The 23,590-nt window shown below is 46.6% G+C and overlaps 1 protein-coding gene and 1 long non-coding RNA gene across 5 annotated transcripts in view; one reads left to right on the forward strand and one right to left on the reverse strand.

Annotated features, from left to right (window-relative positions):
• The window catches only part of LOC144580251 (uncharacterized), a 158,927-nt gene that overhangs the window by 133,152 nt on the left and 2,185 nt on the right, over nt 1-23,590 (reverse strand). Inside the window, exons 2-3 of one of the 2 annotated variants that reach the window (XR_013529494.1) lie at nt 14,954-15,042; nt 6,853-6,921 (exon numbers count right to left, since the gene is read on the reverse strand). This is a non-coding gene — a long non-coding RNA (uncharacterized LOC144580251). Of the gene's footprint in view, nt 1-6,852; nt 6,922-14,953; nt 15,065-23,590 lie in introns of those variants that run through there. The other variant, XR_013529493.1, reaches the window with a different exon arrangement.
• LOC128930130 (uncharacterized) lies at nt 10,423-20,152 on the forward strand. 3 transcript variants are annotated; one of them, XR_008477792.2, is made up of 4 exons: nt 10,423-15,011; nt 15,718-15,898; nt 19,174-19,491; nt 19,956-20,152. XR_008477792.2 is itself a non-coding variant. In XM_078356243.1 (2 exons), the coding sequence occupies exon 1, from the start codon at nt 13,937-13,939 to the stop codon at nt 14,651-14,653; it is 717 nt and encodes a 238-aa protein (XP_078212369.1). In that variant the 5' UTR covers nt 10,423-13,936; the 3' UTR covers nt 14,654-14,699; nt 15,718-15,855. The 3 variants fall into 3 exon arrangements, 1 of the variants encoding a protein (XP_078212369.1); XR_013529492.1 differs by lacking the exons at nt 19,174-19,491; nt 19,956-20,152 and having other exon boundaries at nt 10,423-14,765; nt 15,718-15,850; XM_078356243.1 differs by lacking the exons at nt 19,174-19,491; nt 19,956-20,152 and having other exon boundaries at nt 10,423-14,699; nt 15,718-15,855.

Here is a 23,590-nt window from a genome sequence, read left to right on the forward strand (position 1 = left end):
ATACAAAAGGAAAAACTCTGTAAGAAAATAGCAACTTCAAATCAAAATTTCTAAAAGTAGGGAGCCATTTATATCCAGAAATTATCTACATCTACAAAGATGAATGCTACCCCTTCTTAATAACAGATAAAAAAGAAAAATAACTTCTACATGGTACGTGACAGTCCATTGTGTAAATCCTTTTAAAAGAAGAACAGGCTAGGTGCCTCTCTTCTACCCACCACACCTGAGAGTCTGAGAGGAATTTGTCTGCTGGCTCTTTGCTGTCCCCTGGGCCTCCCAAAGTGCTAGGATTACAGGCATGAGCATCGCTTGAGCCCAGGAGTTTAAGACCAACCTGGACAACATAGTGAAACCCCATCTCTACAAAACATACAAAAATTAGCCGGGCATGGTAGCATGTGCCTGTAGTCCCATCTACTTGGGAGGCTGAGGTGGGAGGACCGCTTGAGCCTAGAAGGTTGAGGCTGCAGTGGTCCGTGATCACAACATGGCATTCCAGGCTCAGTGACGGAGTGAAAGTAAGACTCTGCATTCAAAAAGAAAAAAAAACCACAAGAAGAAGAAAAATACCCATGTAGAGTCCAGGTATTTTTAAATTTCCTAAAGTGGGGGCTCTGGAAATGTCAGGTGTCGTTGCCACTAAACAGGGCTGGGGTTGAAAAGGCAGCCCTTTGGGATCAGCCTCATTTCTACTCTCTGTCCTCCTCCAGGAATCTGTCACACCTGACATTTGGTAACTTTATCAGCTGGGGCCATGGAGAGGCTGTGTTTGGAGCTAGGGTGCATCTGTAACCTGAGCATTCCCAGGGAGTGGCCCTGGCTTGTACCCAAGATGAGAGCTGCTATCGGGAGAGCAGGGCCAGCTGGCGCCAGCAGTAGAGGAGGGAGCCCAAGACCTCTCCCATACACATGTGAGGAGTCACAGATCCCACAGACGCCAGTTCCCAGAAAAGCAGGTGCTGGTCAGGAGGCCGGCGGCCTCTTCCCTGCCCTCCTCCTTTTCTCCCCACCCAGCCAGGACCCATCCTCTTATGCTTGCTCCCTGTTCTCTCCCTGGAATCCAGCTTCTCTTTCTCTCTATGGTGGCGCCTGCTTCAGTTAGGCCTTTGCCAACCCTCACCCACAGTCTAAGCCCCATACTGATCTGGCCACCAGCTTAGCTTCCCTCTATCCAGTGTCATATGGTCTATCAACCATCAGAGTCATGAGATGAGGGGGCGAGTACACATGTTAAAATGCAAATTCCCAGGCCCTGCCCTGGCCTAGTGAATGAGAATTTCCAGGTAGGGTGCAGGAAGCTTTACCTCCAACCAGCTGTCTAAGAGATTCTGCTGCAGGGTAATCGTCCTTGTCTTGGCTGCCTTCTAATTTTATGAAAACAGATTGGCTCATATCACCCCCTTGCTTTAGGTAGCTGGGGTGGGGATGGGATGGGGTGTGTGTGTCTAAATGTGCCAGGTGGACTTATGGGATTGAGCCACCTAAAGTGTCTTTACTGAGAGCTGGAGATGCTGCCTGACCTGAGAAAGAACTCATTTTAAGAGACAGGGCAGGCTGGATCACATGAGGAGGATCAGCCCCAGGAAAGGCCAGTGCTTGGCACTAACTTGGCCGTTGGTTAGGGCCAAATTGATGCCTGGCCCTAACTTACTACTCCTAAGGACAGAGGGGGTCGTAAGTAAAATCTGGACATAGGACTGCATTAAACATTGCTGAACGCACTCACGCATGCCCATGCACACACGCAGCAGCACTTTTTAGAGCGTTTCTCCAATCTTCCACACAGAATGACTCTGGCCCCGCGAGGACTCTGTGTTGGGATGACTGGCTGGAGAAGGTGAAGACCAGCACAAAAAGGCAGCAATGCTTGCCAAGGGACACCAGGACCTCACCATTTCAAAATGAAAGTTTTCTCCCCTTCCACAGCGAACCCCTACCTGTCATTTTAGATTCATCAACTCCCTCCCCAAGCTGGCACCCTGATTTCCAGTCATTCCAAACCAAATGATTCCCCTCTACCCGCTGCATATGATTAGGCTGCAAACTTCCGTGGCAGGACAATTTGTGGCTGAGGAACTTAAACCCTTATGGGGAAAAACAGACAGTTGGGGGTTGAGACAAGAGAGAAGCTAGAAAAACTTCTGTAAATACTCGTTTAACCAGGATACCACACAGAATAAAGGCAATGTTTGTGATATTTGCTCATCTTTACTAATTTCCATTAAGAATTTATAGACAATGGAATCTTCCTTCCCTGAATTTTAAAAGAAATGCTTGTCAATGAATTTTGCTTTGCCCCCCTATGTTATACACATGAAGGTACTGTCCTTGATTTTGAAACTCGGAATGGTTAGCTGTTGTCCTGTTCACAAGCCCCACAGCTGCAGTGTCACCTGGGGAAACGGTGACTTGGATGTTTGCACAGAAAACATTCCGTTGTCCTCTTGCCAGAGGCACAGAGTCCTTTCTGCTTCCGATCTTTGGGCCAAAGCTTGAATCATCTCTCCTTCCCCTCTCTCTGATCCCACCACTGTCAGTTCTAAGGCCACAGTCAGCTCCCTGTAACTTCCACAGAAGCATCTCATGGACAAGACTTCAGCCTGTACTCATCTCTGTGGAAGGAGATGGATGTTACGACTGGTCACCCTTTTCACTCACCTTACTGTCATCTTCCTATAATCCAGTCCACACAGAGAAGTCAGAGTAATATTTGGAAAGTAGAAATCAGTCTTATCACATCCCTACTTAAGATCTTCCAGTGACTTCCCATTCTCCTTGGAAGAGAATCCAAGCATTTGGCCCTACCTAAGAAGCCCACATGGCCTGACCTCTGTGACTTCATCTTCCTCTCCCACTTTTCTTCCTCTTCTCCAGCTCAGCGATATTGGCACCTTCTTGCTCCTCATCCAGCAAATCAGGCTTCTTCCTGCCCCAGGGCCTTTGTACTGGCTCCATCTGGAGCGTGCTCCCCCTGGTGCTTCCCACTGCTGGCTCCTTCCCTGCTCAGATGTCCTGACCTCAGAGAGGTCTTCCCTAACCATCTCTTCAAACAGTTCCTTTTCTTCACTTACACTTAATCTCTTTACTTTGCTTTATTTTCTCAGCACAAATTGCCTCTGCAACTCTTATGATTATTTATCTATGTGTTTACAGACTGTCTCCTCTGACTAGAAATGTCAGCTCCAAGACACCAGGAGCCTACTCCCCTCATGGGTGTGCCCCCAGGACCCAGACCAGTGCCTGGCACATAATTAGCACTCCACAAGTGCATACTGTGAATAAATGTATCCAGATCTTGAGGTGAGGTGGTTTAGGAAGGCTGAGCCTTGGAAGTGGCACACCCACCTGGAGGCACTTGGATCTATGAGATGACCAGACCTAGTGGCTTGGACAGGTGAGCAACACTTCCTGGAGAAGGTGCAGGTTGTAGCCATCAATCGTGGGGGCTCCCCTCTGTCACCTCTCCAATCTCTTGTCTCCTTCCAATCCATACCTGACACCCATTCGTGGCCTTTCTCAGATTACTTTCTCATTCAAACCTGTTTTCTTTACCTTTGTGGTTTTACAATGTTGTTCATATAAATTAGAATACGCCATTACTTTACTTGCAGTTGGGAAAGCTACTAGATCCTAAATGGCCTTCTAATGAAGAGAGATAGTCACCTTTGATATTGTCAAAAGTCAGAGGCACTTTTCTTTTTGGCTGTTTATGAGCCATGTACAATTACTAGTTAGATGAATTTACCATAAAAAAATGTTTAAAAGGATAAAATATACTTCTATAATTCCTTTATGAAACAGCTCACAAATCATGTCAAAATGAGCTGTTCAAGGGAAAATAAGCCGGCACTTAGATCCTTAACCAATTTTCTTTGTGTTTGCATACCTGTCTGCAATATTATAAACTTCATTCAATTGCCCTTCCGCAACATCAGATTCTTAATTAAATGAACAGCACTGCTACAATTCTCTGATAAATAAAATAGCATTTCCACATGAATTGGAAATGCCAACTTGTTAATTGTGTCCCTGAGGTTTTGTTACAAAATCATCACTCTTTCCATCATTATTCAGGCATAAAAAGACCATGCTACGATCTGGAAATAAGAATGTTCTTCAGGCAATTGCTTCCCAAGTGCGGACTCAATATTCCATGAGGCAGCTTTCCCCCTCATTCCTATTATAATACATGACAACAGTTAATTGGTTAGAAATGTTTTATATATTGTTTTATTTTATTGAAACTTTAGGTAGAGTAGCAAAAATAATTAAAAAAAAAAAAGAAAGAAAAAAGAAATTCACTGAATTCAGATCAGCTGTGAAACTCACTCTAGGTAGAAGTAGCAAAAATTATTTAAAAAAAAGAAAAAGAAAAAGGAAAAGAAACTTACCAAATTCAGATCAGCTGGAAGAGGAAGCTGGCCTGAACGTGTTAGAGAATTTACATTAAAAATACTAGGTAGTAAACTTAAAGGCGGACAGCCTTGTACCTGTCTTTGCTTTTCTAGCATTTAGCTAGGTAATTTGAGCAAGGCACTTGGAGGCCTTCATTTTCCTCCTCTATAAAATGGTCATAATCCTAGGTCTGTTGTGAAGACTAAATGCTTGGAACTGAGGAACTAGCATGTAATAAACACCTAATAAAAGTTAGCTATTGTTGTTTGGCTTTAAAGAACTCAGTAATTCTTATCTATCGCCCAGGCTGGAGTGCAGTGGCATGATCCTGGCTCACTGCAACTTCTGCCTCCCAGGTTCAAGTGATTCTCCTGCCTCATCTCTGGAGTAGCTGGGATTATAGGCACCTGCCACCACACTCAGATAATGTTTGTATTTTTGGTAGAGATGAGGTTTTACCATGTTGACCAGGCTGGTCTTGAACCCTGACCTCAGGTGATCCGCCCACCTTGGCCTCACAAAGTACTGGGATTACAGGTGTGAGCCACCGCGTCTGGCCTTCAACAACTTAAAATACTCCCCAAGTCTTTCCATGAAGAGATCCTGTTCAGCCGCCTTCAAAGAATGGATGATTCATTTATAATTCACAGCTCCATTTGCATACCAACAATTATTCTGTTTAAGCCCTTTAAAGAGCTGATTTCTTAATTAAAGCTAACATTCCCCTTGCACTCTTGTTTGTCCTTGGAATTTTCTCAGTAAATCTTTTCTTTTAAGCGGTGTAGATGAGCGCTCCAGTCTAGCTGAGCAAACCATGTACATTTACCCATATTTTAAACGAGTGGCATCTACAAGAATGATGCTATGCTGTGTTTTAAAGCAATAGAACAATACCAAGAATGGTCACCACAAATAATGCACACTTGTTTTTGAGGTGGAACCTTGGTCTATTCAGTTCTATGTCAGCTGCCTTCCTGCCCTAATCACCCCCCTTTGCCTTATACGCCCTTGTTTAAATTAATGCATTCTTGGAACAGAGTCTTCGAATTCATTACAGAGACCTGCAGTTTGCACTTTGTTTTTCATAATTTATTTAGAAAGTCCTCATGGTTTTGTTTCTAAGCTTAGCTAGGCATTTCGTTATTTTGGTGACTTGTTTCTTGGCACCACATAGGTGACAGCAAGATGAGAATTAAACAGGTCTTTGAGGGATTGAGCAGGCCAAGACATACCCAGGCTGCCTAGAAAATGTGTGGGGCCTGGAACAAGAGACCCAACAGAAGCCCACATTCCTTTGCTGGGAAGCATCTCTTCACCCCGACCACTCCAGCCAGGTAACCTCTGCCCACCAGGCACCTCCAGCACTGCCACCCTCTGCTGGCATTGCCTTTTACATCCTGCAGAAGCACATGAGGCTGGGGAGTCCATTTCAAATGAAGAATTTGTGGCCTCTCTGGAACTCCACACTAGAATGTGGTGGCACAAGGTGGTAGTCCCTGGAATCCAGCCCCATTCTCTTCCCACCAGGCTCCAGTGCCATGAAAGCTCTTCCATAAAGGCGTGTGGGCACCCCAGCTCCACAGTGGAGCTCTGTCAGAGCCCCTACAAATGCTGCACCTTGACCATTCCATAGAAATAGGGGTATGCACAATGCTGTGTTCGAATGTCTGTGTCCCTCCAAAACTCACACTCAAACTTAATCCCCAGTGCAATAGTATTAAGAGGTGGGCCTTTAGGTAGTGATTGGCACCTTCTAAAAGGGATTGAGGGAGTGAGTTTAGATACTTTCTGCCCTTCTGTCCTTTCTGTCATTTGAGGCCATACGTTCATCCCTTTTGGAAGATCCAGCAACAAGGCACCATTTTGGTTTTTTGTTTGTCTTTTGAGACAGTCTCACTCTGTCACCCAGGCTGGAGTGCAGCGGCGCGGTCTGGGCTTACTGCAACCTCTGCCTCCCGGGTTCAAGCAATTTTCCCGGCTCAGCCTCCCAAGTAGCTGAAATTACAGGCATGCATCACTATACCCAGCTAATTTTATGTATTTTTAGTAGAGATGGGGTTTTGCCATATCAGCCAGGCTGGTCTCAAGCTCCTGACCTCAGGTGATTCATCTGCCTCAGCCTCCCCAAGTGCTGGGATTATAGGCATGAACCACCACACCCAGCCCCAAGGCACCATTTTGGAAGCAGAGAGCAACCCTTGCCAGACACTGAACCTGCTGATGTCTTGATCTTGGATTTCCCAGCCTCCAGAACTCTGAGAAATAAATGTCTATTGTCTGGTCTCAGGTATTCTGTTATAGCAGCAGGACTAAAATACCATTCCATGGAAATACGGTGTGCGCAACAACAACACAGTCCACTCAGGGAGGACAAACTCAGCAAGTGACCTATGAAGCCCTAGCTACCCAGAGAATGTTCTAGAAGTGCTGTCCCAAGGCTGGGATTCCTCTTACCTGGGTCTAAAGGCAATGCCTACGAGGTCTGTTCATTCTTCTCATTGAAGAAGAAGCTCCTACCCCAACCTGTGTGTTGAAGAAGGGAGAGCAGTCAGATATTAGAGGGTGGGTTATTTAAAACACTGCAGTATGTTCTCTACATTAGAAAAACCTCAAATGGGCTGGGCATGGTGGCTCACACCTGTAATCCCAGCATTTCAGAAGGCCGAGGCAGGTGGATGACTTGAGGTCAGGAGTTCAAGATCATCCTGGCCAACAGGGTGAAACTCCATCTCTACTAAAAATACAAAAATTAACCCAGTGTGGTGGCACACACCTGTAGTCCCAGCTTCTCAGGAGGCTGAGGCAGAAGAATTGCTTGAACCAGGGAAGCAGAGGTTGTAGTGAACCAAGATCACACCATTGCGCATTCCAGCCTGGGCATTGCAGCAAGACTCTGTCCTCCCACACATCCCCAAAAAACACAAAACCTCAGATGACATCAGAGAACAGAGAGCTGAGATTCTAGTGTTGCTCATGAGCTTCCCTAGAGGAGGCCGGACTGAAACCAGGTCTCAAATGCAGCAGGGATATCCATCTGTTGTTATGAAAAAATATGTTTTTAAAGTATATATATACATAAATATATGTATATATATATTTATCATACTTTAAGTTATGGGGTACATGTACAGATCTTGCAGAATTGTTGCATAGGTACCCACACACCATGGTGGTTTGCTGTCTCCATCCCCCCATCACTTACATCAGGCATTTCTCCCAGAGTTATCCCTCCCCAACCTCCCCACCTCTGCTGTCCCTCCCCTAGCTCCCACCCCCCAACTAACCCCAGTGTGTGATGTTCCCCTCTCTGTGTCCATGTGTTCCCATTGCAATATCCGCCTATGAGTGAGAACATGCGGTATTTGATTTTCTGTTCTTGTGTCAGTTTGCTGAGAATGATGGTTTCCAGATTCATCCATGTCCCTACAAAGGACACGAACTCATTGTTTTTTATGGCTGCATAGTACTCCATGGTGTATATGTGCCACATTTTCTTTGTCTAGTCTATCATTGATGGGCGTTTGGGTTGGTTCCAAGTCTTTGCTATTGTAAAGAGTCCTGCAATGAAGATTCATGTGCAAGTGTCCTTATAGTAGAATGATTTATAATCCTATGGATGTATACCCAGTAATGGGAATGCTGGGTCAAATGGAATTTCTATTTCTAGATCCTTGAGGAATCACCATACTGTCTTCCACAATGGTTGAACTAATTTATTTATTTTTTAAAGAGATATGTTTTTTATTAATTCTTTCTTTAGCATACCTCTCACCAATAGTGTAAAAGTGTTCCTATTTCTCCACATCCTCTCCAGCACCTGTTGTCTCCAGATATTTTAATGATCGCCATTCTAACTGGTGTGAGATGCTATTTCAATATGGTTTTGATTTGCATTTCTCTAATTCCCAGTGATAATGAGCATTTTTTCGTATGTCTGTTGGCCTCATAAATGTCTTCTTTTGAAAAGTGTCTGTTCATATCCTTTGCCTACTTTGGAATGGGTTTCTTTGTTTTCTTGTAAATCTGCTTTAGTTCTTTGTAGATTCTGGATATTAGCCCTTTGTCAGATGAGTAGATTGCAAAAATTTTTCCCATTCTGTTGGTTGCCGGTTCACGCTAATGATTGATTCTTTTGCTGTGCAGAAGCTCTTAAATTTAATTAGATCCCATTTGTCTATTTTGACTTTTGTTGCCATTGCTTTTGGTGTTTTAGTCATGAAGTCCTTGCCTATGCCTATGTCCTGAATGGTATTGCCTAGGTTTTCTTCTAGGATTTTTATGGTGTTATGCTTATGTTTAAATCTTTAATCCATCTGGAGTTAATTTTAATGTAAGGTGTAACGAAGGGGTCCAGTTTCAGCTTTCTGCACACCGCTAGCCAGTTTTTCCAACACCATTTATTAAACAGAGAATCCTTTCCCTATTGCTTGTCAGGTCTGTCAAAGATCAGATGGTTGTAGATGTGTGGTGTTGCTTCCGAGGCCTCTGTTATGTTCCATTGGTCTATATCTCTGTTTTAGTACTAGTACCAAGCTGTTTTGATTACTGTAGCCTTGTAGTATACTTTGAAGTCATGATGCCTCTGGCTTTGTTCTTTTTGTTTAGGATTGTCTTGGTTATGAGGGCTCCCTTTTGGTTCCATATAAAGTTTAAAGTGATTTTTTCCAATTCTGACCTTCTGAAGAAGGTCAATGGTAGCTTGATGGGGATAGCACTGAATCTATAAATTACTTTGGGTAGTATGGCCATTTCATGATACTGACTCTTCCTAACCATGAGCATAGAATGTTTTTCCATCTGTTTGTGTCCTCTTATTTCCTGGAGCAGTGGTTTGTAGTGTTCCTTGAAGAGGTCCTTTACATCTTTTGTTAGTTGTATTCCTAGGTATTTTATTCTCTTTGTAGCAATTGTGAATGTGAGTTTGCTCATGATTTGGCTCTCTATTTGTCTTATTGGTGTATAGGAATGCTTGCGATTTCTGCACATTGATTTTGTATCCTGAGACTTTGCTGAAGTTGCTTATCAGCTTAAGGAGATTTGGGGCTGAGATAATAGGGTCTTCTAAATATACAATCATGTCATCTGCAAATAGAGATAATTTGACTTTCTCTTTTCCTAACTGAATACACTTTATTTCTTTTTCTTGCTGATTGCTCTGGCTAGAACTTCCAATACTATATTGAACAGGAGTGGTGAGAGAGGGCATCCTTGTCTAGTGCCAGTTTTCAAAGGAAGTGCTTCCAGTTTTTGCCCATTCAGTATGATATTGGCTGTGGGTTTGTCATAAATAGCTTTTACTATTTTGAGATATGTTCCATCGATACCTAGTTTATTGAGGGTTTTTAGCATAAAGCGCTGTTCAATTTTCTTGAAGGCCTTCTCTGCATCTATTGAGATAATCATGTGGCTTTTGTCTTTAGTTCTGTTTATGTGATGGATTATGTTTATAGATTTGCATATGTTGAACCAGCCTTGCATCCCTGGGATGAAGCCTACTTGATTGTGATGGATAAGTTTTTGATAAGCTGTTGCATTCGGCTTGCCGGTATTTTATTGAAGATTTTTGCATTGATGTTCATCATGGATATTGGCCTGAAGTTTTCTTTTTTAGTTGTGTCTGCCAGGTTTTGGTATCAGGATGATGTTGGTCTCACAAAATGAGTTAGAGAGGTTTCCCTCTTTTTGTATTGTTTGGAATAGTTTCAAAAGAAATGGTACCAGCTTCTCTTTGTACGCCTGGTAGAATTTGGCTGTGAACCTGTCTGGACCTGGACTTTTTTTGGTTGGTAGGGTATTAATTGCTGCCTCAACTTCAGACCTTGTCATTGGTCTATTCAGGGTTTCAACTTCTTCCTGGTTTAGTCTTGGGAGGGTGCAAGTGTCCAGGCATTTATCCATTTCTTCCAGATTTACTGGTTTATTTGCATAGAGTTGTTTGTAGTAATCTCTGTTTGTATTTCTGTGGAATTGGTGGTGATATCCCCTTTATTGTTTTTTATTGCATCTATTTGATTCTTCTCTCTTTTCATTAGTCTGGCTAGCAGTCTATTTTGTTGATCTTTTCAAAACACCAGCTCCTGGATTTATTGATTTTTTTGAAGGGTTTTTTAAAAATCTCTATCTCCTTCAGTTTTGCTCTGATCTTTGTTATTTCTTGTCTTCTGCTAGCTTTTGATTTTTTTTGATATTGCCCCTCTAGCTCATTCAATTATTGCTATAAATTTCCCTCTAGACACTACTTTAAATGTGTCCCAGAGATTCTGGTACATTGTGTCTTCATTCTCATTGGTTTCAAAGAACATCTTTATTTCTGCCTTCATTTCATTGTTTATCCAGTCATCATTCAGGAGCAAGTTGTTCAGTTACCATGTAGTTGTGCAGTTTTGAGTGAGTTTATTAATCCTGAGTTCTAATTTGATTGCATATCAGGCATTCTCTGTGCTAGTCAAAACTTCCACCCCATCTGTGCCAACAACTTATGGTGCCAGGCTGGCCAGAGCTGTCACTCAGATCTGTGTTGATAACTCATGGCACTTTTCAGCCTAGCGGTGTTCTTCTGGACTGTGGGTTGCAAAGGTCATGAGAGTTTTGACAAATTTACTGAACCAGGTGCTGAAGGGGTAAAGTCCCGATCCTCTGGTCAGTTGCACTTCCCAAGTGGGGCAGTGCCCTGCCCTGCCTCAGTTTACCCTCCTTCTAAAGTATATTTTAAAAATACAGATAGGGTCTCACTTTGTTGTCCAGGCTGGTGTTAAAGTTCGGGCCTCAAGCAATCCTCCTGCCTCCTCCTCCCAAACTGCTGCCATGACAGGGATGAGCCACCGTGCCCAGCCCATTGTAGTTTTTATTAGAATTTATGATAAACTTTTCATTTTATGGTACTGTCAATTACATCATGTATGTTCTTGGGTCATTTTTTTAAACTTTTTGTCTGGAAAGCTGCTCTGGGGAGACCTCAGTTTTCTGCCCACCTCCTTTTTGTGTGGCCCTCAAACTAAAGACAAGCCCCTTAAAGATCACCACTCCCATGCCTTGCCTCTGCCACGGGTACTTTAATGGCCTCTACAATTTTTGGATCATCTCTCTCATATTCAAGGGCCTTGGAAATTACAGAAGGTTCCAAAGCAAAACGTTTTGTCTGAAACAAACTGCTTTGGATTTTGTCTACACAATACAGGCACTTTCCTCCAGGCCTTCCACATTTGCCCTATGATTAACCCCTCAGTCATTTGCTTGGTTTTATGACAAGTAACAAATCACAGTGGGAAGGTCTTAGTTTTCTCTGTCTTTGTCACCATTCTGGGATGCCCCAGTGGTAACAGGAAACACACCCATGGCTCCATGCAGCTCTCCTGTAGGTACTTCTCTTACCTATGGGCCAGATCCTGCCCTATGTAATGTTGATGTTTGCAACTGTAGAGTTTATTTTTTGATTTAGGGCATGAAATGATCATTGGCTTAAGCAGCACCAGAATTGAAGCAGAGAAGGTGGGGACATAGATTTCTTGGCCTTTTGATGAAAAAACTGAAGATCACTGTTCTGGGTTTCCAACTGCACAAGCTGTGATGTGGCGGAGTTGGGATCGTGAGTCACGACAGCTGGGCTTGTTCCCCCATGTCCTTCATCCATCCTTCATTGCCCAATCACTTGCTGAGAGCTGTTGATGTCAAAGCACCCAGGATATCTGGATGGGCAGCACCACATTCAGTGGGGCATTGTGACTTGGGGCCGAGTCTTTCAGCCTCCCTCAATCTCACCTTCTTTATCTGCAAATAGCAATACCACAGACCCCTTATGGCAATCATGGGAAAGTTTAAGAAGTGGAACTGGGTCAGCTGGCACTTAGTAGGTAGTCAAAATCAACCATGAACAGTCAGTGTCCTGGAGCTCAGCAGCTGTCCCAGACCTGGAAGAGTGAGTGTGCTTCTGCCTTCCCCTTGTATGGTTCTGGGGCGGGAGATCTGCACAGCCCCCAAGAGAGGGGTCCCCAAAGAGCCCGGGGCTGCCACAGAGCAAGTTCTCTGTTGGCAAATAAAGCCATCGCAGAGATGATTCCAGCAAGTTGAGCACCCTCTGAACAAAGAAGGAAATGTATTATCTTTTCTCTGAGGCCTAGTAAACACTGGAAAAAACACTACTTGATTTAACTTCAAAATATAATTTTTCCAGCATGGCTGGAGTGCACCCCTCAGCCATCCAGAAGCTTCTAAACGCAGCAGGAGCTCAGTTAGGACCATCACCAAGTTGTCTCATCTCTCATGGAACCCACTGGCCCTCATAGAATTGAGAGAACATTCATTTTCTTGAACTCTTACGAACGACAGTTTGTCACTTGCCCTGACTTTATGGACCTGGGCAGCTGGCATCTCAGGGATGGGAAGTCAGAGAAATTCTGAGCATAGGCTGTATTTGCTGAGAAGACAGAGAGACTATTTTCTATTTCTCACTTCTCTCTCAAAGAGCAAAAACAACGGGCCTGTCCGGCCTAGTCAGTGCTTTCTGTCTCTGAAGTGTTCCAGGCGCCAGCACCAGCCTTCCTCCTTATTAACGTTCTGCGATGACTCCTTCCCGATGCTGGGATCCAGCCCACGGGGTTATTACAGGGCAGACTCCAACAGGGAAGATGTTGTTGACTCACCCTCACAAATATCATCATTCCTTACATTGTCAAGGCAATTATTAAACACGACTTTAAAGAATGCAAAAATAAAATATCCAACTGAAGACTTTCAGTATAATTTATTTGCCTTTATTTTGAGAAGGTTGAGAGTCGTGAGGGAAAATAAACCCTAGAGGAATATTGTTTTTAAGTTTTTCCGACGGATAAAGACATGTAGGCTTTTTCTAACATTTTTTCCAAAAAGAACATCTGCCACTCTAATTCCATGAAAGGTATAAAGAATTAAAGAAATTGTGATGAACAGCCCTATATGTGGAGCTCATGAAGCTCAGAGGATTGGGAATGGAATTGATAGGTTTAGGCTCGAATCAGAACTTCCGGATTTAAGAAAACAAAACAGGCTGGGCGTGGTGGCTCATACCTGTAATCCCAGCACTTTGGGAGGCCAAGGTGGGCAGATCACTTGAGGTCAGGAGTTCAAGACCAGCCTGGCCAACATGGTGAAACCCCGTCTCTACTAAAAATGCAAAACTTAGCCAGGCCTGGTGTCGCGCACCTATAATCCCAGCTACTTGGGAGGCTGAGGCAGGATAATCGCTTGAATCTGGGAGAGGGAGGCTGCGGTGAGTACAGATGCACGGATTGGGCCACTAAACTCCAGCCTGGGAGACAAGGCGAGGCTCTTTATCTCAGAAAAACAAAACAAAAGGAAAATGCAGATTGCAGATTCCTGGGCCTCCTCCCTCCAACACCGTCAGAGGGTGCACGGAGTAGGTCCCTACTGCATGAAGAGCAGCATCCTAGGTGCCCCGTAGCTGCACCAAAGCAGCAGAAACCCGTGGTGTGCCTGAAGATGCACGCTCCACAGCTGTACGCAAGGCTTCCAAGTCTACGTCTCGGCTTCCCTGACAGTGTCCATGCGGCACTGTCACCGGTTTCTCCTCTCACAAGCAGAAAATCAAATTCGAACTGGGCAAATGATTCCCTGCCCGGGTGTGGGAGAAGGGTCAAGTCCCAAGTATGGAGAAAGGGGCGGCTCCCGCCGGGATCAGCGAAGCTCCGGAGGGGAGGCAGAGCCAGGCCAGGCACGGACGGGAGAGGAGGCGGCGGGAGGGCGCCGCCCAGTGCCTGCAGGCCGCGCGCCCGCCCGCCAGGCGCTCCCCGCTGCACCCTCCATTCCCCTCCTGAGGCCCCGCCCGGGAATCCCCTCCCCGCCCCGCGTCTGTTCGAGGGCCGCGAGGCCAGGCCGCTCACCCGACGGCGGCCGCAACCCGGCCCTGACCAGCGACCGCCCGGTCCTTCCCTTCGCTCCGCGCGAGCGCCACCACCCGTCCTTACCCCCATCCAGTCCGAGGCCAGCCCCTTGGGCTCCGAGCCTGCTCCCTGAGAAGCGTTTCTCCCAGAAGGAGAGTTACTGGAAAGCAAGCGGAAGCCGAGGAGAGGCGGCGACGGCAGCTCGCTCGCGGAGCCGGGCGGGAGCGCGGGGGAGTCCGGCCGCGTACCGGGCCGCGCGGTGTCCCCTCAGCGCAGAACGCGGCGCGGCGCCAGCGCCACCCAGCGGGCGTGGCGGGAACTGCGCTCCCTCCCTGCGCGGGGGCTCCGGACACACAGGAGACCGAGAACGACGCCTGTAACCGGATAAACGCTCGGGGCGAGGCCGCTATTGTCCCTCTGCCGGGAGTGAGTCAAGTCCCAGCAAAAGAAGAAACCGCCTAGGTCATACTTCCTCGAGTGCTGATGAAGACGGTGACATCTGACATTTCAATGGCACTTTCTATTCCCCCTGGTGTGCAGGACCGTAACCTGTCGGAGTCTCGGAGCCCCGGAGCCCGGGATTAAACATTACTCGGGAGCACTCATTCATTCCCTGGGCTCCCCTTGCCCTTCACCCTCTGGCCCCTGAAGCCGGAAGGGAGACTGCCCCCGTTCCCTACCTGCCGCCTGGGTGTCTCCCGGGGCCCTCGTGGTCCCTCTCTCTCAGCCCTCCAAACGGTGAAGAATTGTTTCTGCTGGTGACTTCCATCTGTGGGAGCAGAAAAAGGAAGTGGGGCTGGGGAGAAGGGGAGGGCGTTAGGCGTTTCCTCTCCTTGCGCTGCAAGCGGGGTGGGAATAGAATACCTGCAGCCCTCCAGCCCTCCCCGGCGCCCTGCTAAGGAGGTGGAAGTGGGAACGCCACCAGGGCAGAGCCCCTCCAGCTGGCCCGGTCTGCGCCTCCACCCTGCCTGGCCGCCTCAAAACGCGGCTTGCCTCCCTGCGGGGGTGTAGAAGCCTCTTGGAGCACCACTTGTAGAAAATCAGGTCCCTGGGCCAGGCGTGGTGGCTCACACCTGTAATCCCAGCACTTTGGGAGGCCGAGGCTGGTGGATTGCCTGAAATCAAGAGTTCGAGACCAGTCTGGCTAACATAGTGAAATTCCATCTCTACCAAAAATACAAAAATTTAGCTGGGCGTGGTGGCGCACGCCTGTAGTCCCAGCTACTCGGGAGGCTGAGGTAGGAGAATCGCTTCAACCTGGGAGGCAGAAGTTGCAGTGATCTCCCGCTGTCACCCAGGCTGAAGTGGAAATCACGCCACTGCACTCCAGCCTGGGTGACAGAGGGAGACTCTGTCTCAGAAAGAAATAAAATCAGGTCCCTGGAAAGAAGCAAAATTAATCCATTTATTTGTTTCTCTATTTATTTTTACTTCCCTACACAAGGTATTCACTTCAAGGCTGCCCAGTGTCCCCTCCCACCCAGAGGAATTTCCCCTCTCCAGCCCAGGCCAACGGCCTCTGCCTCCAGCTGTGGCCTCCACTCTGGCCTTACTCTGGGCAGAGGGCTCAAGAGGGCTGAAGGAGGACCAGTGACATTCAGAGTGGCCAGAGTAAAGGGAGGGAGGTAAGTGGTGGGAGAGGCATTTGGAGGGCACAGGCGGAGGGCACGGGCCTCTCAGCATAGCAAAGGCTATGATGGGCTTGAGTCTGACAGGAGGGCAATGACCTGACCTACGGTTTTGAAAGATCCCACTGGCTGCCACCTGGAGAGCTGGTGTGGGGAAGATAGCCATGGTGGAAACAGGGAGACAGGAGATCCCCACAAGTGACCGTGCTGCCCAGGCAAGTCTGGTAGCAATCGAAATGGGGAGAGGAGGTCAGATTTGGGATCTGTACCCGAAGGTGGAATGGACAGGAATTGCTGATGGGCTTGGGCGTGGTGCCTGAGGGAGAGAGAGAAATAAGCATCATTCTTAGGATTTGTCTGAGCAACTGTAAGAATAAGAACAACAGTGGCCAATACAGTTAGCCAGACACGCCTCTAAACCATTTATTTACTTATCTATTTATTTATTTTTGAGATGGAGTCTCACTCTGTCACCCAGGCTGGAGTGCAGTGGCGCAATTTTGGCTCACTGCAACCTTCGAATCCTGGGTTCAAGTGATTCTCCTGCCTCAGCCTCCCAAGTAGCTGGGACCACAGGTGCATGCCACCATGCCCAGCTAATTTTTTATATTTTTAGTAGAGACAGAGTTTCACCATGTTAGGATGGTCTCGATATCCTGACCTCGTGATCCTCCCACCTCAGCCTCCCAAACTACTGGGATTATAGGCGTGAACCACTGCACCTGGCCTACCTTTCATATATTTTAAGCTGTTTAGATTTCATAACACTCCTATGAACTAGGCATTAGTGCATCCCGCATTTTACAGAAGAGGTCATTGAGCCCCAGAGAGTTGAGTCAGTTTGCACCTTTAGCAAATGGAAAAGCTAGGATTTGGGCCCAATGCTTCACCACTGCACACTTCCCCAGCTTTACAGAAAGAGGATTACCATGAACTGAGATAGATAAGCCCGTGGGAGGAATGGGGTTTTTCCATGGGGGTGTGAATCAAGAGTTCTGGTTGGAATGAATTCAGGCTGAGGTGCCTTTTAAACATCCAAGTAGAGATATTTAGTTCAGCAGATAGACGTATGACTCAGGCCCTGGGTGGTAAGGAGGAGCGTTTGGGGCTTGAGTGTTAACCAGAGAGAGGAGACAGGAGAATAGGGCAGAAGGCTGGGAAGTGGGATTAAGAGCTGCCCATGAACGGATGAGGACAGAAATGGATACTTCTGAGCATGCTGTCGAGCCTTGGGGTGTCAGGTAATGAGAGGGTTTAGGAAATGTTATTCTGGAGCAGTGCTTGTTTTCGTTTGAGGATTCAATAAAAGCTCTCACCTTGTTCCAGAAAAAGTACATGTGCACACACGCAACATTTTGCATACAATTTCAGGGTGTCTGTGGGTCCCCAGAGGATATGCATGGGCCATTCAACTGTTTCTATCAAACCTCCCTTCAGGCACCAGCCACAGTCAGATTTCACTACATCTCACAAGTTCTGAGCAGACCCCCACACAAGTTCTGAGTGGGGTGCAGTCACTCCACCCTCTCTGTCTGCATGAGATAGGAGCTGCACTCCTCTGGAGGGTCCGAACTGAGACAGCTTTGAATGTCTATGTAGAACACAGCTCCCCGCCCCCACCCTGCAGGTGATGCCTGTGTACATGTCCCGTTTGGATACGGTTCCCCTGAGGAACAGGAGAATGAACCTACAAAGTCCTTTGCTCTCTTATTCACCTGGGAGGTGATGTTATTCATCTATTTCCTAGATTTATTTGTTTTTTCTTTTCTTTCCTTTTTTTTTTTTTTTTGTTTGTTTTTGTTTCTGTTTTGAAATGGAGTCTCCCTCTGCCCAGTCTGAAGTGCAGTGGTGTGATCTCAGCTCACTGCAACCTCTGCTTCCCGGATTCAAGCGATTCTCCTGCCTCAGCCTCAGCCTCAGCCTCCCAAGTAGCTGGGATTACAGGCGCCCACCACCACACCCAGCTAATTTTTGGGTTTTTAGTAGAGACTGGGTTTCACCATGTTGGCCAGGCTGGTCTTGAACTCCTGAACTTAAGTGATCCACCCATCTCAGCCCCCTAAAGTGCTGGGATTACAGGCGTGAGCCACCGCACCCAGCCTTATTTCCTAGGTTTAATGAGAAAACTAGCTCATTCCACTGTTTCCATCAACACAATTGCTTCCCCTATATCAAATGAGCATTTGTTGCTATTGCTTTGTTTGTTTTGGCTGTCCAGCTTCCAGCACCCTCTCTATTTGGGAGGAATCCTTGGTGCCACTTGGCAGGAATCCATCGGCTCCTCTGGAATGGAAGGAACCAGGTGTCCCCCTTGTCCCCTACCCCTGCAGAGCTTGCAGCCTTCCTATCCCACCCAGCCCAGTGGGGCTTTGAAGGCTAAGGTGCAGGGACAGAAGAGAACTTATTTTTGGCCATGGCAGCTAGGCCAGGAGACCATCTGTGAGAGCAGCATCCCACGTCCTGTGGCAGCAGTCCTGGCGGGGGTATCCTAACCACAGTGTGGCTACGGCTTGGCCGCGTGTACATCTCCTGCTGCCAGCCTGCCTTGGTACCTGCCCATTTCCCCAGTGTGGTTCTCCAGCCTTCCAACTGCTAAGTTCTATACTCAACCCCATGTCCATTTCCTGCACAAGTCAGCCAGGTCAGCTCTGTCGCTCCGCCAAGAGCTCTCACTGCAGTGGCACGCTGAGTTTGCAGCAGGGGTTCCATTAGTGCACACTCTAGGGTCCTTTATGGTTAATAAAATATTGAACCACTTCCATACTGGATGGTAAACAGCTACTGCCCTGAGCCCCAACCCCCAACCCCGTGGCTACCTGCCCATCATTCTCTGGTCCTTTCCCAGGACTGGCCAGGTGTCCCCACAGCCCAGCAGCTAAGGGTTCTACCTTGCACAGGTTCTGGTGAGGGTCCGGGGTTAAGTATTTGGGGTATCACCCCACCCATGAGTGTTCTCAGCACACAATCACTCAGGGTGAGAGATATGCCTATTTTCAGGTCTCCATACACCCAGCCACCCTATCCCACCACTTCCCACCACCAAATTAATATCATGCTCATCCTTCTCACCTCATCCTAGCCCAACCTCTGTCAGGAAACAGTCCTGAGTCCATAGCCCCCGGATTTCCCCATCACACCCGAAGCACTCCGCCTCCTACAGATCCTGCTTCCTAAATATGTCTCTCTCGAAGCTCTTTGTAAGTCTTCAGTATCTCCTTAGCCAGATGGCCAATCGATTGGTTACAGAGCCTTGTCTTCTCATTTTCTGGCAGCAGATAAGTGCGGCTGGGATCTATGGGGCCAGAGCCAGAGAAGCAGAGGTCCCAGGCCACACCTGAAAAGGGAAGTTCCTGAAAGAGGCCAAGCAAGAGGAGCCCCAATGCCGGGGTGCTGTGAGCAGTGGTGGGCTGGTCAGTGTGCAGAACTGGTAAAGCTGGTGGGGCTCAGGCAAAGAGGTGAAAGGAAGGGTCACACCTGGAGCAGAAGGAAGGCGTGATGCAAGGCCAGCTCAGTCACAAACCCTGCGTTGGCGGCAGGTGCCTTCCCTCTGCGCCCATATGGCCTGGAAGTGATCGGCTCCAGCTGAACAGGTAAAAGGTTAAGCAGTACTCATCCCAGTTCAGGAGTTGTCCCTCCCACCCACCCGAATGGCAAGGAAGTTGCGGGGAGGGGACCTTGCTCTGTGCCACAGCTAATACCGGAGAATAGAATTTGGGAAACTTGAATCACAGTTTCCTATAACGTGTCGTGATTGCTTAGAAACTACATGTCTCCCCCTCCCCCTGGTTGCCAGGGATCAGTGGCTCCTGGCGAGTTTGCTTTAAATCTCTCTGTCCCCTGCCAATTAGCCAGTTTGACTTTCTGCTGTGGCAGGAATGAAAGTCACTATTGAGCGCTAGACGCGGATCCTGGGGGAGGAATCTCATTGCCTTGGAGATGGAATCTAGGCTTGGCACTGCCCGTTCAGTCGCTGGGTGTTACTTTGGGTTGACTCACAGCCCAGCATAAAGCAGGAGGCCAATCTTTGTGTACCCCACAACTTTTCCTTCTCCAGCTTTATCCAGACAGTGGCTTCTGCTGACCAGCTGTTTACCCCCTTACTTGATATGCACTTGCCAAAGCCTGCAAGCCAGAGGACCCCACAGCTCAGTCCAAAGCATTCAACCTTTGGCCTACTAGGATCTCAGCCACACCCCAGAGTCCCAAAGAGAAGTGACTCAGATTGGAAACAGTGGCTCCAAATGACCTCAGGTGACTCACAGCAAACAGACTGAAGGTGACACCCAGCGACTCACCTATAAACTCAATTTGTCATTTACCCAACCGTGGCTGCCACCTTTCCCAGCTCGTTCACCCAGCTGTTTTAAATGTGGGCACACCAGCTTAATCCCAATCTTGCCTGCCCTAACACCACAAGTCGCAACTCTGGCTACCTGTTAGAATCACCTGAGGAGCATTTGAAACCACAGAAGCCCCAGGCCTCCTTCCTGCAGAGATCTTGATTTAATTGGTCCAGGATGGGCCTGGGCATCCGTATGCTTTCAGAGCTCCCCAGGTGGGATGTTTGTTTGTTTTGTAGAGATAGGGTTTTCCCCATCTTGCCCAGGCTGGTCTTGAACTCCTGAATTCAAGCAATCCACCCGAGTCCGCCTCCCAAAGTGCTGGAATCACAGGCGTGCGCCACTATGCCCAGCCCCCAGGTGGTTTTAATGTTCAGTGGTCCCGAGAACCAGGGCTCCACCATTCAATTCTGTGAGGGAGGAGGATGCTGGACAGACATGCTATTTTCATGTTCAACTCAGTTACCAGCACATCTGCAGCCTGGCTCGTGCCTTCAGCAAAGGACCTGCTGGTGTGAATGCTTGCTCATTTCTGACCCAAAATCCTCCATATTTTTTTTCTGCATCCAACTCTTTCTCTTTGGGTTTTAGTAATTTTTAAGTTTTTGCTTAATTCTCTGGACTGTGAGTTGAGAGTCTCAGTTTATGAAACACACATTACCAAAAAACCTAGTTATGGAAAAATTGGCTGAGATGAGGTGAAAAAGATCTCGTTCTTACATAATTATGGATTCTCAATCTGTTTCATTTTGTTTATATTTGTTTCTCTGGAGAAATACTTTGTTATACATCATATATGTTTTTTGATCTCTATATATTTTTGTTTTAGCTTCAACTTTGGACACTTGAACATACACAAAAGTAGACAGAATAGTACATGAATTACTACAAACTTACCCACTCTCCTGCCCCAACAATGGCCAAACCAGCCCCATCCCCACACCCATCAGTTTAGTGCATCTTCTATTATTTTGAATCAAATCCCAGATATCACACTATTTCCTCTGTGAATGATTTAGCAAATCACTTAGAAAGAACTTGTGTATCATAACCACTATTGTGTTACACATCAAAACTAATGAGCAATAATCCTAGAATTTAAATTTCCCAATTGTCTCAAAACTGTCCTATGTGAATTTTTAAAAGGAATTTGAGCTGGGCAAGGTGGCTCATGCCTGTAATCTCAGCACTTTAGGAGGCCGAGGGGGGCAGATCATCTGAGGTCAGGAGTTTGAGACCAGCCTGGCCAACATGGTGAAACCCCATCTCTACAAAAAATACAAAATTAGCTGGGTGTGGTGGTGAGCACCTATAATCCCAGTTATTTGGGAGGCTGAGGCAGGAGAATCACTTGGACATGGGAGGCAGAGGAGTGAGCTGAGCTGAGATTGGGCCACTGCACTCCAGCCTGAGTGACAAGAGTGAAACTCCGTCTCAAAAAAAAAAAAAAGAATTTGAATCAGGGTACAAATGAGATGCAGATGTTGAAACTGGCTGATATAACCTTTTAGTCTGTTTTAGTCTATAGGTTACCTCTCCTTTTTTTTTTTTTTTGAGATGGGGTCTTGCACTGTGGCCCAGGCTGGAGTGCAGTGGCTCGACCTTGGCTCACTGCAGCCTCTACCTCCCGGGTTCCAGCAATTCTCCTGCCTCAGCCTCCCAAGTAACTGGGATTACAGGCACGTGCCACCAAGCTCAGCTAATTTTTGTATTTTTAGTAGAGACGGGGTTTCACCCTGTTGGCCAGGCTGGTCTCAAACTCTTGACCTCAGGTAATCCACCCACCTCAGCCTCCCAAAGTGCTAGGATTACACTTGTGAGCCACTGCTCCCGGCCTCCTCTATCTTTTTTATTTTGCAATTTATTTGTTGAAATTACTGTTGTTTATCCTGCAAATTTGTTCACTGTCTAAATATTGCTGGCTACCTCCATACCATGTAGTTTAACATGCTGTCTGTCCCTTCCTTCCCTGTAAATTGGTACTTGGATATAGAGCTTAGTCAGATTCAAGTTTGATGTTGGTGGTGGGATATTCTTCAAACAGGAAGCAAAAGATGTCTGGTTGCCTTTTTCCACAATATTAGATGCTACAGATGATCAATGCTTGAATCCTTCAGCTCACTAAACATTTCAAATTAGTGATATGTGATTCTAGCATTCCTCTTTCATAGATGTATTCCAGTTTCTAAGTGAAGGAAGAATACTAGAAGCAGATATTATTATTTATCTATTAGTGGACACCCAAGATAACTGCTCGGTTACTTCCCTTTATTTACCATTTTCAGAATAATGAATTGGTGTCCAAGCATCCTCCAACAGTAAACATCGGAGCTTGTTTTTAGTGTCATTATGAATGCATGGATTTTAACACACTTCATGTGTTTCAGTTTGTTGCATTACTGCCCAAGCGGCTCCATTTTGGCCAGTGGGACTCTCTTGTAGTTGGCTTTGGAATCCTTTAGACATACTCTTATTTTGTACATTTTCTGCCCAAATTTAGAATCATTTATTTCCCCAAGAGGCTCTGATTCCTCTAACAAGAAATGGTATTTGGAGACCTCACTCTGATGTCAGGAGCTTTCCTTCCTTTTATCTGACAAAAGTGTCCTCAAATTTTAGTTCCTCTATCATGGCCTGTTTTCAAGGTTCATGCATGCATCAGCACTCCATTTATTGTGTGGATATACCACGTTTCAGCTGTCCATTCGTCATCAGCTGATGGACATTTGAGCTGTTTCCATGCTTTGGCTGTTATGAATAATGCTGCTTTAAACATTCAGGCACACGTTTTGGTGTTGACATGTATTTTCAATTTTTTCGTGTTTATATAGGAATGGAATTTTTTGGTCCTACAGTAACTCCATGTTACTTTTTTTTTTTTTTGAGACAGAAAAACTCTGTCTCCCAGGCTGGAGTGCAGTGGTGATCTCGGCTTACTGCAACCTCTGCCTTTTGGATTCAAGTTATTCTCCTGCCTCAGCCTCCGAGTAGGTGGGACCACAGGCACGAACAACCAATCCCAGGTAATTTTTGTATTTTTAGTAGAGACAGGGTTTCACGGTGTTGTCCAGGCTGATCTTGAACTCCTGACCTCAGGTGATCCACCTGCCTTGGCCTCCCAAAGTGCTACGATTATAGGCATGAGCCACTGTGCCCGGCCTCCATGTTACATTGCTGAGGAACTGCCAAACTGTTTTCCAAAGTAGCGGCATCATTTCACATATTCAGTTTGATGAATTTTTACAGATAGTACACACCCATATCCTCCCTGCCAGATCAAGAATAGGACATCAGCACTCTATAGAGAACCCTATTTTTACCTCTGTCACACTGGATTAGTTTTGGTGGC

Source organism: Callithrix jacchus, chromosome 18 (assembly GCF_049354715.1).
Source record: "Callithrix jacchus isolate 240 chromosome 18, calJac240_pri, whole genome shotgun sequence".
Classification (NCBI taxonomy): domain Eukaryota; kingdom Metazoa; phylum Chordata; class Mammalia; order Primates; family Cebidae; genus Callithrix; species Callithrix jacchus.

Coding starts and splice junctions, on each gene's coding strand:
- LOC128930130 (XM_078356243.1), top strand. CDS start 13,937: ATGCGGCACTGTCACCGGTTTCTCCTCTCACAAGCAGAAAATCAAATT.